The 18616-nt window shown below is 40.6% G+C and overlaps 1 protein-coding gene across 1 annotated transcript in view; it reads left to right on the forward strand.

The window, feature by feature from the left end:
• LOC306888454 (neurexin-2-like) overlaps positions 1 to 18616 on the forward strand; it is a gene marked incomplete at its 3' end in the record, with an annotated part of 552351 nt that overhangs the window by 487129 nt on the left and 46606 nt on the right. Inside the window, exon 17 of the mRNA XM_079446766.1 lies at positions 8876 to 9057. Coding sequence (XP_079302892.1) covers positions 8876 to 9057 — 182 coding nt within the window. The remainder of the gene's footprint in view (positions 1 to 8875; positions 9058 to 18616) is intronic.

The raw sequence follows: 18616 nt of genomic DNA on the forward strand, positions 1-18616 counted from the left end.
TTTTAAGGTTGTCGTTTCTCTTCATGGCATGGCGGGATTGTATTTGTTCCCCATAGCGTCTAGCGACGCAGTACGAGTGTAGTATCGACAGGGAACGTACTCGGTTACTAACGTAACCTCGGTTCCCTTAGATACGGGAACGAGTACTGCGTACTATGCCATGCCATGCAGCTGCACGACTCAGGTCGTCGCTTCAGTCGAATTGGCCTGTTTTCCTATGGCGAAGCGCCCGCTTATATAGCCAGATGACCCCGCCCCTTCTGGCGGGCTCTGGCGGGCTTTGCCGCCATAGGCTCGTGCAGTACCTGACGAGCCATTGGTTCGTTTTTTATTACTGCGCGAACCAATGGTCGTGCAGTCACACTGCGTGATTGAAAAAGTCTTCAGTCCTCGGAGAAAAAGGAGTTTTTCCCCATAGCGTCTAGCGACGCAGTACTCGTTCCCGTATCTAAGGGAACCGAGGTTATGTTAGTAACCGAGTACGTTTTTCCTCTTGATTTCAGCTGTTTTCTGTTCATCCTCAGTTTTAAAGGCAAGGGTTCTTTTGAGTTAAATTAAATCACTAGTCACTAGTTAACAGGTCATTTCTGATATATCATGCATTGATTTAATTATAAACAGTGTTTTTCTCATAATGAGCCGTTTCTACACTGCAGAAGCAGCACAGAGTGTGTTTACACAGACACTGAAGCACAAAAAATTGGAAAACGTTCCAAAGACTTTCTAAGAGTCTGAGTCTTTTGTGGAATGGTCATGAGGTCTGGTTTGAGCTGGTTTGTTAGCACTGTTTGTACTTTTCATTTAGTGTCCATCAGTGTTATGTTAGTGTCACTGAGATACCTCTATCTTTCTCTCCGCTTATTAGCTTGTACTTATTTGAACAATGACTGAGACTTGGTGTTACGAGCACTTCCTCTGTCTGATTGCCTCTTCAAGATGAATCGCTTCTTGTATTCCCCAATTGTAAGTCGCTTTGAATAAAAGCGTCTGCCAAATGACTAAATGTAAATGATTATAGTTTTTATGAAAATTTGGAAATTTCCATGTCCATTATAATTTTAGTTAAAGTTTTGATGTTTAAGTTAAAGTGATTTTGATGTGTTTCCGTCATTTTAAAAAATTATACATTGTAGCTATTTTTAGCCGTTTTGGTTCCTTTTCACACCACACTGTTTGCTCTGGTCCGAACCAGCTGAAACGAACCCAAATGCAGTCACGTGACAACATCCGCTTCACTTGTTGGCTAGATGTGTCTTTGAACCTAAACTGCTTTTCGATTGGTCAGAAAGAGCGTGCGGGAAAATTCCAACGGTGCTCCCGGAAGTAAACAAAGACAGGAGTAAAGTGCAGCAGACAGCACACTGCTATTTTGAGGCTCCGCACCTCCTCACAACCCCGAGTTTGTCCGCGACCTGCCATGCTAAACTGCAAACTGTCAACAAACACTTCCTCATCCCATAATGCACAGCGCAGCTGACTACGGCAGCTGGTTTAGTCCAAAAATGCGCAGCTCTTATGGCGGTTGGGTCTGTTTGAGGTCGGATCGCTTTCTCACCACAAACGAAACGCTCCAGGGTTCGTTTGAAAGCATGCCGAGACCACCGCTTCAAGGAGGTCTCAATACGCTTCTTTGGTCCGCTTTTGGTGCGCACCCGAGTGCGACTGCTGCTTTCTCACCTGCCCAAATGAACCGCACCAAGAGGGAAAACGAACTCTAGTGCGATTCAACCGAACTTTGAGCTCCACACACAAAATGGCTTCCCATGTTTCCTTTGTGACAAGATGTCTGGCCTAAGAGGAGATCTGCTCTCTCTCTCTCTCACACACACACACACACACACACACACACACACACACACTCGCTCTCTGATGGAGGCTGTCTCCGTGTCTTTCAGGGGTTTCTGTGTGTGTTTTAGGGATGTAAAGTAGGTCATGATGGAAAACGGCCTGATTTCTTCTCAGTCTCTGCAGTGCAGCGCTGCTTCGGTTTGCAGCACTTTCTGATCGAGACACTCAATCTCTTCATGCATCATCAGTCTCGTTTAGCACTGAAGATCGTGTGGCTTTACTAGATGATGTACTTCATGAGATCACAGTAGCTTGTGATGATGTTCATTAATGTTGTTTGGATGCTGTGTGCGTTTACAACACTGTTCAGTGTTCAAGTCTCTTCTGTTCACCGAGACTGCCTTCATTCGATCAAGAATACAGTAAAAACAGTCAAATATTATAGTGTAAAACAGCTGTTTTCTGTGTGAATATCTGTTAAACTGCAGTGAAGTGTCATGGAATGCTGGAGTTGTTGAGTGTTGTTGTGTTAGAGTGAAGTCAGATGTGTGATTGACAGCTGTGAGTGGCTCTGACACACGTGACACGTTACATAACAGTCAGAGATGTGCTTGGGCGGCTGCTAATGATGGAAGAGAGGGAAGACGGGTGAACGCTCAGGAGACGCTCTGACTGTAAGAAAGAGAAAGAAACGTAAGTCACAGAGAAAGAGTGATGCAGGATAAACGGCGTCCTTCAGATCCTCCTGATTCTCCAGCTGCTGCTGGTAACACTGACAGGACTCGCTCTGGGTTCAGATCTTAACAGATGTCCAGCTAAATCACTAACGATCATCTGATCTGCAGCACAAACGCATTTTAGGCCCTATGAAATCTGATTTATTTCACAGGCTTTATAGAAAAGTTTATTAACAACTACAATCTAAAATCATATTGCGATATCTTTGATACTTCTTGAGTTATAGGCATGCAAACTTTGGAAAAATAATATTTATGGCACTCGGGCAGTTATGTTCAATGCAGTAGTTTGGACCGAAGGAAACGAGGTACATCTCAAGTTTCAACATTATTTGTTCTTCAGACATTCCTCTTTAAAAGAAAAGTTTTTTTGTTTTGTTTAGTTTTTTACAAACTGACCCAAATTTCGTTTTTGACCACTGAAAATGTGTACATTTTAACATTTTACTCCTGGAGCCATATTAAAATTCCAGTATCTCTGGAACTGAACCGTATAGGGCCTTAAAATGAAGATGCCAAAAGAGAAGTTTGTTCTTGAGTTACAGGCATGCAAACTTTGTAGAAAAAATGTGAAAAGTGCTGTTTCCCCATTTTTGAATGGTCACCATTGGCACATAATGCAACAAAGCTTGCTAAAGTCAACAGATTTTACTAACAGACTCACCAATCTCTGTGTAAAAATAACATTATGATGCTGCCATCTTTCTGAAGTCATTTTATCCTCCAGTAATCTAGCTGCCATTTTGACACCAAAATAAATATTATCAAAATCAAAATCTTGAGCCGGAGACCTGTGGTTGATTTGACACGGAATGACCCAATTTAATTTATCTGGCTTCTGTTTTTTCCCCTCAGTTTTAATTTTTCTAGACTCTGTTTTAATGGTTAAATAAAAAGAAAATTATATGAATCAAATCAGTAAACATACACAATTTAACAGCAATTTATTAAAAGCCAAATTCTGTGTTTTCAATAAATTTTCTGGATTCCATTTGAATGGTTTCATTAAATTTTAATAATCAAAAGCATCTCTAATTAATTGCTTTTATAAAAAATGGTGCTTTAATAATAATAGTACTCTCACTACACTAAAGTAATATATGACCCTGGACCACAAAACCAGTCATAAGGGTACATTTTTTTGAAATTGAGATTTCTACATCATCTGAAGCTGAATAAATAATCTTTCCATTGATGTATGGTTTGTTATGATCGGACAATATTAGGTTGAGATACAACTATTAGAAAATCTGGAATCTGAGGGAGCAAAAAAATCTAAATATTGAGAAAATCTCCTTTAAAGTTGTTCAAATGAAGTTCTTAGCAATGCATATTACTAATCAAAAATGAAGTTTTGATATATTTACGGTAGGAAATTTACTAAATATCTTCATGGAACATGATCTTTACTTAATATCCTTGGCACGGTGCACACACGCAGACGTAAACTCAAATAATAGTCTTTATTGACGACATCAGGACAGGGCAAGACAAGGAACACCTGTCAGTGGGAGTAACGAGTAGACCAGACGAAATCAAACTGAACAGACAGGACTATAAATACACAGGTAAATCATAGACAATTAGACAAACACGGCTGGACAACAATTAACAAATGATTACATTTAACAAGGACAGGAAACAAACCAAATAAGAGGGTGGGAACACATGACACACGACAGATGACTGACAATCCTAATGACTTTTGTCATAAAAGAGAAATGTATAATTTTGATCCATACAATGTATTGTTGGCTATTGCTACAAATATACCTGTGTTACTGATGACTGCTTCTGTGCTGCAGGGACACATATTTCTGTCACAGTTTCTTCAAATTAAACCAAGCTGTTATTTTGACGGGTTGCTGTGAACCCCTTTAAGTTTCTGTTTGTATGTGATATGACAATAGTTTTTCTCAAAATAAGGGTAAAATGCTGATGACGTGGCTCTCAGAGCAGTTCTAGAGATTGTTTATGCATTTATGTACTCGTATGAGGCAGCAGACGCTGAAAACACTGCTAGCGTCACGCACTATAATGAGTGTAGTAAACGAAACCGCGTGTTTACGCCATTCATTCACATACAGACACACAGAACACAGCATTCATATTTAAATAGCATTTTATATTACATTACATATTACATTTTGATTAAAGTGTACTGACTTGCTTTTGATTTAATATTCCAAACTTCCAGTTTTTATGACTGGTTTTCACGATTCTGTCCAAGTTTTCCACATCGAAGAAGTCATAGTGCGCTGACACACGGCTCATGCAGTACGCTTCATACTCCATATGAAGTAAAATATTTTTAATGGCCAAGATTTGTCATTATAATTATAATAAGGCTACAAAATAATAATTACTGTCACTAAATGCTTAAAGGGGTCATATGATGCGATTTCAAGTTGTACTTTCTCTTTGGAGTGTTACAAGCTGATTGTGTATACAGTAGATAAGATCCCTGAAGTTGCAAAGACTACAGTCTCAAACCCAAAGTTCTCTCAGCTGCTGCGAGAGGCGGCTGCAGCTCTGGAACAATCAACATCAGACGTGTCTCCATCGAGTGCTCCTTCCCCTGCGATGATACGCACAACACAGACTCGCGCACCTTTGAAGCTTAAAAAATACTAAATATATTTATTTACATCAATACATTAGTTAAAACCTAATTACATTTTTTTTATTCTTTTTTTAGAATTTACAAATAAAACCTGAACCTTTAATATAAAACAACCTGAGAGATTGACTTCTCCATTACGAGATTAAATGAAAATTGTACATAAAAACTGCCCGATCTTCTGATCAACACATTTTACGTAAACCCATTGAACGCATGGTCCGCCAAATGCGGTCGACTGTGAGTGACGTCACGTCCCAACAGGAACACGCCCCATAGCATAATCCCACCCTTGACACTGATTGACAGGTTTCCGTGTAAGGCATCGGAAATGGAAATACAAAGGGAATTGCGATTCCATTTGAGTTTTGGCTGGCTACATACGCGACGCTGAGAAAGTGAAAAAGCAGACGTGGTAATTGAAATTGCTATTTAAATATGGCTGGGTCAATACTCGTAAGATATGGCAAACACAGATGCAAACGGACTTTGCATTTCCATTTTAAATTTGGCAGTCACTGTGCGTTCGCTTAAACGAAAATGCAAACGGTAATGCGCGATTTGCAATTCCGTTTGAATAATGTCCGGAATATCATTCCATAAGCCACAATTTTCTTGTTGAGAAATTGTTTTATATGACTAAAGTGACTGCACACTAAAATGTATTTAAATTGATTTCCAGGTCTTTTTTCCTATTTAAAGGGCATTTTTCCCTAACCTTCTTAAATACATGTGTCATCCTTCATATCAAATTCTTAAATTGTATTAATAATTGTACTTAATATAATAAGACATCAGGCCTGTAGGGCTGTTACCAATCAAATGAAATCAGTATGAACAAAACTGATCTTTCAACTACAGAATGCATTTACACTGACAGTTTAATGAAGCTGAAATGTAGCATGAATGCATTTACACTGCAAAATTATAACTAAATAAATAATGTTATGAGTGTGGTGTTTAAAATAAGTTTTTTTTTTAGTTTTTGTTTTTTAATATACAAATGTGAAATGTTGGAACAAATGCAAAGATAAGCTACTTTTAAATATGAGTAAACCACCAGTAGGTGGCCAGTAATGAGTGAGTCGTTGAGGCATTCATTCAAACGATTCGTTCGGACGGCTGATTCGTTCAAGAATGAATCTTTATGAATTGACCACTGAATCATTGACTCAAACGATTCAAAATTCAAAACGCGAATCATTCAGTAACGAAACACTGCTGTGTTGCTCAGAGATGTTTTGCTGTGATCTTTGTGTGGAACTGTTTTTATTAACCAAATCGAGCAAAAACAGCCAACACTGACAATATTGTACTAAAATTATTATATTCATTTGAACTCTTCTATAAAATCAATGTCAAATTTGCAATTGTGGTTTTCAGGGCAAACGTCACTCTTCTGGTTGTGTCATGTTGCGTAACTAAGCTATATGTTATAAATATAAAAACTTTTACCTTTTTACCGCAGTATGTTTCTTCAATGTGCCGTTGCATTCATTTGTTCTGATTTCTTCACGGGATTCTCTCACGGACAGACCGGCTGCGTGAGCCTCATCTGGCGCGACCTTGTTCCTGTAAATGCATTATCCATTATCAACTGCTGTTTACACCAAATATAATAAAATCAGAATCATTCTCATTGAAATTTCAGTGCTTCCCTAATTAGATGTTTTAATCAGATTACTTGTCTGGTTGGGCAAGTAGAATTGTCTTTCACTTGCCCCTTCAAAAAATCCACTTGTTCCACACAAGCATTAATGTCCAGCTCTGTTACTGTAGGCTACAGTACACAAAATTCAATCTGCCAAAGTAGCTAATGGGAGGGAGTGTGTGTGTGTGTGTGTGTGTGTGTGTGTGTGTGTGTGTGTGTGTGTGTGTGTGTGTGTGAGAGAGAGAGAGTTTCTTTTCTTAGTATCCAGACTGCTTGTGCGGTGTTGTTTTTATTTAGACCTGCAATAACAGCAATTAGGAGTGTTAGAATCAAACACACGTTCATCTGTCTCTAGTGTCTCTGAGTCAGACACTGATTAAACACACACACACACACACACAAACACACTCTTCATTATCAGCCGCAGTCATTGTAATTCATCACTGGACACACAATAAATCAAAGCACATCAGTCACAACTTAGTCTGATGGGGCTGTGCGGTTGCTAGGTGCAGTGTGTGGTTGCTAGGGTCTGTAGATGAGACTCTTGCATTAGCTAATGGAGTTGATCCAGACATGTTTAAATCAGTGCACTGTGCTCCCAGCATGCACTGCAGGAATGCATTATGCAGAGGGCTGTTTGCTATAGTGGTGTGGTGGTGTTTATTCACAGCATCTCTCGTGTGTTGTGATTTATGGGATTGATCGTCTGGTCAGCTGATCTCTACATTACTGAGGTTTGTGAGGATGAGGATGAAGATTTCTGCCTCTGCTCTGCTCTAGAATGACAGCCTGAGCTCAGATGATCAGGAATAAAGTTTTTAACGCCGTTTTGCTGATGCACAGTGATTTTAGCACTCAGAGCATCTCACTGACAGCAGACACACACCACTTCACTCAGACGCGTCAGTGTGTGTGTGTGTGATGGAGTGAGAGTGAGAATGAGTTGAGCAGAATTAAGCTGCAGTTGATGTGTGTTCCTGTGGCTCGCTCTCTTTTCAGTCACGCTTCATATTCATGAGGAGAAGGAATGAGATTGGAGAGAGAGAGAGAGACTCAACATGTCTCTCATTCGTTCCTGGCAGCCATTACACTCTCTCTTTGTTTTTGTGTTTGGAGAATGGGTTAGTGTGACATCGCTTCACAAACAGAGACGTGATGAAAGGAAACTCGTCCTGCTGCTGTTTTTCCTTCTGAAACAATTCAATCCTGCCTTCCTCCTCCTCCTCGCTCTGTTTCCCATGAGGCTCTTGTGTTTTTCTGATGTGTTTTTCCTCTGATAATTAGTCGGTTGCCAGATACTGCAAGCAGCAGCATGCGTCTGAAGCGGCTGTAGCCCGAGGGAAGGAGAGCAGCGATTGAGTCTGGGCTCCGGATCAGTTCTAAACGGCTGTGTGTTTGTGAACGGCTGGACTGTGATGGTGTGTCTCGGCCAGACTGAGATTGTGGAGGTGTGGCTGATGTTCTGCTGCTCGCCAGTCACACGAGACGCTTTAGAGACGCTTTCTTTTACTTTTTCAGCCTTTTCAATTCTTCTTCTTATGCTTCCTGGTTGAATTATTAGCACTAAAACCCGCTGACATTCTCAACCGCTTCTCATCTTCAGAAGGAGTTGGTCAGAAGTGCAAGACGAGTTACTGGTCAGAACAAGCACTAACTGCTTTCCTGCAGAATAGAGACAGCAAAGCCATGGGTTTGATTTCCAGAGAATGCATGAATTAATCAAATAAATTCACACTTTAGAGTCGGCCAAATGCATTCATGTAAATTAAATTGCAGAAATAGTTCATCAGTGGTCATTTTTACACAGTTTTTAAAATAGTTCTGCTTACAAGGCTGCATTTACTTTAATCAAAAGTACAGTAAAAATTGTGAGATATTATTAGAATTTGAAATATCTGTTTTCTCTGTGAATGTGTTAAACTGTAATGTATTTCTGTGATGCGCAGCTGTATTTTCAGCATCATTACTCCAGTCTTCAGTGTCACATGATCTTCAGAAATTCATTCATGAGCGTCGACATTTCATGCTGCAGCTAGACTGATGCTCTCTCTGATGGTGTTTGTGTCTGTGTTTCAGCTGGGACGACCTACATCTTCGGCCGCGGAGGGGCCCTCATCACGTACACGTGGCCCCCGAACGACCGGCCGAGCACGAGGGCAGACCGGCTGGCTGTGGGCTTCAGCTCGCAGCTGAAGGAGGCAGTTCTGGTGCGGGTGGAGAGCGCCAAGGGGCTCGGAGACTATCTGGAGCTTCACATAGTAAGAGCCAAGCCTGGGGACCGGAGGGGCAGGGTTTGAAAGAGGGGGGGTGGCACTGTGTGGAGGTGGGGCCTGAGGAGACGCGCTGGGAAACGTTTGAGGGTGGGATTACAGTGACTGGTGTTTATTTGAGGGTGGGTCTTACAGACTGGTGTATATTAGAGGGTGGGGCTTACAGCGATTGCTGTTTATTTGAGGGCGGGGTTTGCAGTGACAGGCTTATATTAGAGGGCGGGGTTACAGTGTCTTACAGTGAATGGTTTTAGAGGGTGGGCTTACAGTGACTGGTGTTTATTTGAGGGTGGGGATTACAGTGATTGGGGTTTATTTAATTATAATAAACTCTAATATAAGCCTGTATTTACAGTGACAGGCTTATATTAGAGGGCGGAGTTACAGTGGCTTACAGTGAATGGTTTTATTTGAGGGCGGGGTTTACAGTGACTGGTGTTTATTTGAGGGTGGGATTTACAGTGACTGGCTTATATTAGAGGGCGGGGTTACAGTGGCTTACAGTGAATGGTTTTATATTAGAGGGCGGGGCTTACAGTGACTGGTGTTTATTGAGGGCGGGGTTTACAGTGACTGGTGTTTATTGAGGGCGGGGTTTACAGTGACTGGTTTATATTAGAGGGCAGAGCTTACAGCAGCTGCTGTGTATCTGAAGGTGGAGCTTACAGTTACAGCATTAGGAGTTGTTTGTAGGCTGAGGTCTTTTGGAGACATTGTTCAGCATCTGCTGTGATTGTGAGTGTTAAGTCTGTGAGAGGAGTTTTCTGAGCTCTACATATGTCTCGTTTTATTCTGATGTCTTATAGGCGGATTGGACAGTGTGTGGGAGAATTTCAAGCTAAAGAAGTAGAAACACCTGCTCTTTTCAGTTAGTGCTGATATAAAGCTGGAACGGTGAGGGGAAGCTCCAGGGGATCATGGGAAACGACATGTGTGCTCATAGATATACATACATACTCCATCTGTAAATGAGTGGGGCTTCTATGTAAATATGGAGCTTTTATTTACTTCAAAATACTTCGTTAACTCAAAGCTCTCTAGCCGTATTAGTAGTTTTTTTTAAAACAGAGGTAAACAAAAAGTAAACACTATATAAACAGAGTAATAATTAATTTCAGATACACACTACGGACTGAAATGCAACTGAATGCAACACAACAGTAGTTGCAATGGCAGATGGGATATGAGAGTGTGTGTGTGTGTGTGTGTGTGTCATTGTGTTCTCTTGAAGACCGTATTGTGTATATCTGGAATAATTGGCCACAACATGGAGGAGGTTGAATTGGAATGATAGGAAGAGCTATCTATCTATCTATCTGTCCGTCCGTCCGTCTATCTATATCTGTCTGTCTGTCCATCTATCTATCTATCTGGCTCTCAACGAAGGCGGACGCATTTTTCTCTCCCTCTCCTCCCCTTACCTTCCCTTCCCTGCTTTGCTCTCTCGTCTCGTCTCGTCTATTGTCTAATACTTGAGAGACTCTCTCTGCACTGCTCTCCAAACTGAAAAATCATGGATTTGATCAACTGGTCTCTCAACGCAATTGACACCATCTTCTCGACGAGAAGCTTGGGTTCGGGGGAACCTGACTGCCCTGCCGGAACGTTTGCAGCTGGCTACACGATGGACGCATGGGAAAGGTGGCGGGTCGTGTGTCTGGCGGCTCTTTCCGTGGAGGACATTGAAGATATCTACCTATTCGGAACCATGATAACAGGTCTTCTGCTGATTGTATTAGGCTTTGCCCTGGGTTATTGAAGAATTCAGGAAACGGGAACAGCTGTCAAAATCCTCACAAGTCTGCCCGTCATGATTGAAGCAGTGGGCAGAGCGGTCAGCACTGAGACTGAGACTATTAACCGCAATATGGATACCATCACAGAGAAGCTCACGGCTTTGCAAAGGAAAATTTATGGATTTGGAGACCAGAATGGACAAAGAGAGTAGTGAAAATTGGAATGCGGCTACTCGCCCCAAGACCAAACAATCGCAATCTTATCTTCTTTTGGCTCCCCCACACCAGCACTGGCCTCGACCGCTGTTGGGAAAAACAACCCCGGGAAGAGCACTGCAGTGAGACGCTCTTGCGTTCCTCCCCCCTTCCACAGACACCTGCTGATTGTTGACTCTGTCTGAGTCCTGATCAAGGCTGTCTCCATAGCAAGAATGTCTCACATTCTGCAAACTGAGACAACTTGATTTGAATGCCAGCGTGGCGGCTCTCCAGGCCTACAAATACATGAACTCTTACATACATATACACACATACATACGCACATATATACAGATATGCATTCACCTACCCACTTTCTGTCTGTCTGTCTGTCTGTCTGTCTATCTATCTATCTATCTATCTATCTATCTATCTGTCTGTCTGTCTGTCTGTCTGTCTGTCTGTCTGTCTGTCTGTCTGTCTGTCTGTCTGTCTGTCTGTCTGTCTGTCTGTCTGTCTATCTATCTATCTATCTATCTATCTATCTATCTATCTATCTATCTATCTGTCTGTCTGTCTGTCTGTCTGTCTGTCTGTCTGTCTGTCTGTCTGTCTGTCTGTCTGTCTATCTATCGTTCTATCTATCTATCTATCTATCTATCTATCTATCTATCTATCTATCTATCTATCTATCTATCTATCTATCTATCTATCTATCTATCTATTGTTCTATCATTCTATCTATCGTTCTGTTGTTCTGTCTATCAGTTGGATCTGTGTGTCCGTGTCTCTTCATTAGTCTGTAGATGGCTTCATTAGATGGACTGTTTCTCATCTGGATTTCTCTGGAGCTTCAGTTTGTTCTTCCAACATTCACCCCAAATCACCAGCCATCTCTCTCCCTCTGAGATCAATTACTAATCGGTTTCTTGGTCTCTGCAGTAATTGTCTCTCAGAGTGTGTGTTGAAGGACAGATGGAGGCTCTCAGGCTATTGTTGGTGTCGACCCTCACTCTCTCTGTTCACCATCGCTGCTTTCTCACCACATACTCCTGTGTTTGTGTGATTTGGCTCTGATAAAGACCTTGGGTTGTGAGGTGTGTGTGTGTGTGTTCTCCTCCTCTGATAAAGCCTTTCTCTTTATTCTGGTGTGTGTGTGTCGGCAGTACGGTGTTTGTGAAGGTGTGCGGTGATTAATCTGTGTGTTGGTGTCTGAAGGGGACGACAATTAATTTTACCTTGCGTGGGAGGAAACTCTTTCAGCCCTCAAGACACACACACACACATACTTCTGTGTTCTCCAGTTTGAGTTTCAGAAACGAGGGCATCATTATGAAGACTAAAAGTGAAGCAGGTCAGATTCTCAGAGTTTTATGCTCTATTAGTTACCACAAGCCTCGATTCAATAAAGAGTGACACCATTGGTGGATATTTGTTCTTATTTTAATCCTAAACTTGCTTTATTTTTAAGAAGTTTTCCATCTTTTGTCACTGAGAATCCCCAGTCCGTGATTTAAGGATGTTTAGATGTTTGTGCCAGAAAACAGAAATCCTGAGGTAGAGCAGCACTTTTTGCAGCGTGTCTGTCTGTAGTTTGTGATATCTGTGGTTTATTTGATGCTGTGTTGGTGATCATAACTTCATGCAGGTGTTAGTGTGGGTGGGTTTGGCTTTCTAGGAGCTGTCCGGAGCGCTGACACTCACTCACGGCTGATGAACGGCCTGCGCCGATGCTCCTGGGTGGGCAGATACGCTCCATTAATCTCAGACTGACGCTTCTGTGCTGTAGGTCACTTACTAGTGAGCATCTGGGCATCTCTGTAATCTTTCTCGAGTCAATTAGAATGGAGCCGTACTGTGTTTCTGTCTGAATGCAGGATGATCCTTTCACTGATGTAATCTTCAGCTTTGAGGAAGCCAAAATCTCATTCATTTTCTCATTAGGGGAACTGATTTTTAATGATAACCTATAAACCTTGAAAGACAGACCTACTTTGAGTTGTGAGATTTTAAAAGATTTTGTAAAATTCATAAACCCGCATTATTTCAATTTATTATTTAAATCATGTTTAATGTTAAAACTGCTGGTGAAGAACTAGATTACCCATGATTCTGCAGAGAAATCTCCACCAATCCACAGAAGTTTGGCAAGCAGTTTGTGCCAAAAGAACTGATTCTGACTGTACTCTGTCTGGTTGTAGTCTGTGTAATCTGACTCCTTTAAATAAAGGACAGAAGGAATGACGAGACACCCAATTTCATGACAAGATGCAGTTACACTTAGTAAAGAGAGTTAATAGATAAGTTTATAATCTAATTAATAAATATTAAATATTTTTAACGTCATTAACTGCACATACTGAGTGACTGAAAACATCTTTGTCATGGAATACACTCGTTGGTTTGCAGTGAGTTCATAGTTTTTATGTACATCTTTGCTTTAATTTATTTTCAAGATCTGAAATAAATTATCTGTTGTTGCTTTCAGTATGGCTATAAGGCTATGCAATATGATATTCAAGCTCATATTAGACACGTTTAGCTTTGAATAAAGCACATAATCACCTGAGATTATCTACTCTTATATATAGTTTAGTCATTAGTATTAGTCATATAGTTTGTATGTTGTTGTTCCAGCCGCAACATCGCAGAAATAGAAACCGTTTCTAAATTACAAATAGGACAAAAACTCAGATTAACACAGAAAAGATACCTTTTATTGCATGTCACAGTGTTGTGTCGTGTGTAGTTAGGACACGGTTTAAGGCCATCTGACTTTAGTTTTAAGGAATGTCCTGCTTATGCACATTCATATATTAGCAGTAAATGCTTTTGGGACATAATATATAATATATGGGAGTATAATATATTCCCATGTGACTTCAGGTGCTCTGAAGGCATACAGTAGGGTTTGAAATAATAAGAAGAAGAAGAAAAGTTATTTGTCAAACATCTTGACCTTGGCCATTGCTCTACTTCAGTGCTTTCAGAACACTTGGAATTGTTTGTGGTTTTATGATAGTTTTGCATCCCTTTTAAAAACTTGAAGTAAAGAAGGTAATTTTTTGAAAAAAAAAAGGTCATACTGCTTTAAAACAATAGTGTCAAGTCAAGTCAAGTCACCATTATTTATAGATTGTCTCAAAGCAGCAAACAATAAAACACAATAGTGGACAGGACTGAGTGGATAATACAGAAACTGTTCCTTTAAAGGGCATCTATTATGCAAAAGTCACTTTTACATGTTGTTTGAACATGAATGTGTGTTTGCAGTGTGTACACAACCAACCTATAATGATAAAAATCCACCCGCTCCTTTTTTAATCCCCGTAAACCATAAGCAGTGTCTCAGAGCAAGCGATCACAGAATCCTTAAAGTGTGACATCACATTTTACAAGCCCTGCCCACGACCGCTGACGGACACCGCTGTATTAGCTGAGACCCCGCCCTGAGCGAGCTGTACACAAGCCGCCATGATTACATGCATGCAAGAGCATTTAAAAGCAGTCTTCTTACTGAAGCTATAGACGTTATTCAGTCCAGAACACTGAGTGATTTTCTGCTTTTATTTTATCGGTTGGCTCATATTAACAGCGTGGACAGCAGTATAGGTGCTGTATATTACGCTGCTGCCACTTAATACATAGATCTAATATAAACATGCTATTTCTTTCCCAGCTGTTTACCTTCACAGACATAACAGACTGTGTTTTTGTAACTTGTGTGTATTTGACAGTTTAAGCACAATAAGACATGAAAGAGAACTTAGTTTAGTACTTGTATGCCCTGTGACAGCTGCCTCCTTCGCGCTCAAAAAACCCTATATCGGAAGATTCAACTAATATGGCTTTAAAATACATGATTTCAGAGTGATAGACAGGATAATCAAAACTAAACAGATGTTTTTTTGACAGAGTGTCTGAGGTATGAGCTGTAAAAGCAGAACCCTATTCAGGAAAAGGGGGCGGAGAGCAACAGCTAATTTGCATTTAAAGAGACATGCACAAAAACAGCCTGTTTCTGCTTCCACTCAGAAAAGGCATTTTCAAAATGATATAATAAATGAACTGTGGGGTATTTTGAGCTGGGCACCAGTATTGGCACACCTGAGACTTATATTACATCTTGTAAAAAGATGATATAGCTGTTTTCATCTTGTTGTGCAGCTGTTTGTCTGTCTCTCCTCACTTGTGAGAAATGGAGGTTTCAACTGAATGATCTGTAACACACACACACACACACACACTGTCTCTCTCTGCCATCGACGGCCACCACATACTCTCAGTCTTTCATGGGTTATCATGCGGCTCGATAAGAATCAAATATTATTCTTGGTGGAAGCGACTGCTCTGCGATTAGGCTGACAGACTGGATTGAGGACTGAGACGCGTCTGATTACACAGAGCTAATAAACACACTGATGACCCTCAGACACGAGAGAGAGAGACGGTATCATCCTGAGAACTTCCCTACATTCACACACAGTGACAGCAATTACCCAGAACCCCCTGCGGCCCGGTTTGAGTCCAGCTTGTCCTGTGAAGATCTTCCAGTGATGATTCTCCATCAGCTCACAGCCACAGATATTGTTTATTGTCATCTCATCATCATCTTGTTTCAGTCCTGGGAAAAATAATTTTCGTTGACGAAAGTAACACTAGCTCCTGCTGTGACTGTGAACGATTCATCAGTTCACAAACTTAGGACTGTACAGAATTTAAAACTGGAGAATTCACATTTAATTTGTGAATGTGAAATGTTCATATCACTAAGTTTTGGATCTTCTTTAGAAGGTCTTTTAATTTTAAGGCTTGTGAAACGGTTCATTTGATTAACTGAAAACTACAGACTCAAAAGAATCGTTTGTGAGTGAATCAAATGTCACATGAGTTCTCTTGAGTTCTGAGCCGATTCTCTGCTAACGAGCTTCATCTTCATGTTGTGCGATGGAGAGAGCGAGTGTGTGTCTGCGCAGGACTCAGACGTGAGTGTTTGTGAGTGCCAGCTTTGGGACGCCTCAGATTGGAATGATAGGCTGCAGTTGCCTGTTTTTTTTTATTTTTATGAAGACTCTCCCTTGTGCTCTGGTCCTCGTTGGCTATTGTTTGCAGGATCGTTAAGACAACAATTAAAAGCGAATCAGTGCATGGAGGAGCATCTGAGAGGACATGAGGAGGAAACACATGCTCTTTAAAGCTGCATTCAATCAACTTCAGAAGCTAAGCTCAGCAAACTGCCAGAGGAGCAGCAGATGACCTTTGACCTCTAGTCACGGCACACGTGAAGCTCATTCTCACGTTCACAGAATATTTTCATTTTAGGCTGTTTTTTTCAGTTCTTCCCAGATGTCAATGTTCCTGGATGCTTTTTTCTGACTTTATTTGCATTGTTTTCTTGCTTTTCACATTCTGCTTTAGAATTGGGTCGTATATCCCCTAGGCAACCACAACTCATTTGAATCTCATGCCATTACTGTAACAGCTCCTATAAAACTCCAGATTGTGGTAATCTACCGTCCCCCTGGCCAAATTCTAACCTGAGACTCGAGAGATGAACTAATCAATTCTCTTTCTGGGTCAGGCTGCATTGGTTAAGTGTATGGGGCTGTCACGTGATGAACGAAAGACTCAAACCCGAGACTCGAGAGGTGAACTAATCAATTCTCTTTCCGGCTCAGACAGCATTGGTTAAGCGTATGGGGCTGTCACGTGATGAACGAACGACTCAAACCCGAACACTTGTCAGATAAGAGGTGGTGCGCAAATCTTAGACTAAAGACCCAGTTAAACAATGAATTAATATTATTGTTATGATTTTTATGTTGATGGTCGTATTCTGTTTTATATTCGTGATTTTTGAGCTTTAATAAAAAAATTAAAAAAAATTAATTAATATTTTCTGTTTCTTATAGCGTTATAGTTTTGTATTGTTTGTAGTTTGATAAACGTTTGCATAAGTAGTAGATGTGTTTGGAAAGTAACACGTAACATTTGAATTATATTTTGCTAAAATGAACGAAATGAACGAAATGACTCAAAAAAAGATTCGTTCATTTTGCTGAACGAGACTCAAAGGTCCGAGTCGGTAAAATGATCCGAACTTCCCATCACTAATCTCAGACCATCTGCCTCACTGTTACAAGACAGAGCCAATCAAACACAGAGCCAATCAGAGCCGCCGCTTTAATTGGCTGCTGTGAGCCAGAGCAGCTTTTACACACACACACTAGATACATCTATCTATCTATCTATCTATCCATCCATCCATCCATCCATCCATCCATCTCTGTCTGTCTGTCTGTCTGTCTGTCTGTCTGTCTGTCTGTCTATCTATCTATCTGTCTGTCTGTCTGTCTGTCTGTCTGTCTGTCTGTCTGTCTGTCTGTCTGTCTGTCTGTCTATCTATCTATCTATCTATCTATCTATCTATCTATCTATCTATCTATCTATCTATCTATCTCTGTCTGTCTGTCTGTCTGTCTGTCTGTCTGTCTGTCTGTCTGTCTGTCTATCTATCTATCTATCTATCTATCTATCTATCTATCTATCTATCTATCTATCTATCTATCTATCTCTGTCTGTCTGTCTGTCTGTCTGTCTGTCTGTCTGTCTGTCTGTCTATCTATCTATCTATCTATCTATCTATCTATCTATCTATCTATCTATCTATCTATCTATCTATCTATCTATCTCTGTCTGTCTGTCTGTCTGTCTGTCTGTCTGTCTGTCTGTCTGTCTGTCTGTCTGTCTGTCTGTCTGTCTGTCTGTCTATCTATCTATCTATCTATCTATCTATCTATCTATCTATCTCTCTGTCTGTCTGTCTGTCTGTCTCTCTGTCTCTCTGTCTCTCTGTCTCTGTCTCTCTGTCTCTGTCTCTCTGTCTCTGTCTCTCTGTCTGTCCGTCCATCCATCCATCCATGTTCTGTTTATCTGTCCGTCTGTCTCTGTTTCTGGCTCCAGCTCTTCTCCCTGTGGTGGTATTTGTTCAGATGAAACTCAGCGGTTAATTATAATCTAATTAAAGTCGTCTATCATTAGCTTACAGCACTGAGCATGTTAATTAAAAGATGAGGGATCAGAGAGAGAACAAATAAAGATCTGCAACAGAATCAAATACAGATTGTTTCAGTGAACATGAGACACATGACTGTGATATTATAGTCACTGAACTTATATTTTGATGTTCTTATTATTGTGTTTTTTTTATTTTAAATGTAAAGTTTTAAGAATTTTGTTGTGCTTTTGACATTTGTCTTAGTTTAATATATATATTAAACTAAACACACACACGCACACACTCACTCACTCAAACTTACACACTTTTACACACACACTCTTACATCACTTCATCTCTCTCTCACCTCAGTGTTTAGTGTGTTTTCTGAGCGTATTAGCTAACGTTCATGCAGCGGATCAGACACATTTATAACTCATCAGAGCAGCTGCTGCAGCATGTGTCACATTTCAACTGCCGTCTGAGAGAGAGATGAACGGACAAAACACACAGACAGGTTTTGTTTTTGTTTTTTTCCAGAATATAAGTTGCAATTTTAACATCTGAGATGTGTCAAGTCAAGTCACCTTTATTTATATAGTGCTTTTAACAATAC

The sequence above is a fragment of the Barbus barbus genome (assembly GCF_936440315.1).
Source record: "Barbus barbus genome assembly, chromosome: 2".
Taxonomy (NCBI): Eukaryota; Metazoa; Chordata; class Actinopteri; order Cypriniformes; family Cyprinidae; genus Barbus; species Barbus barbus.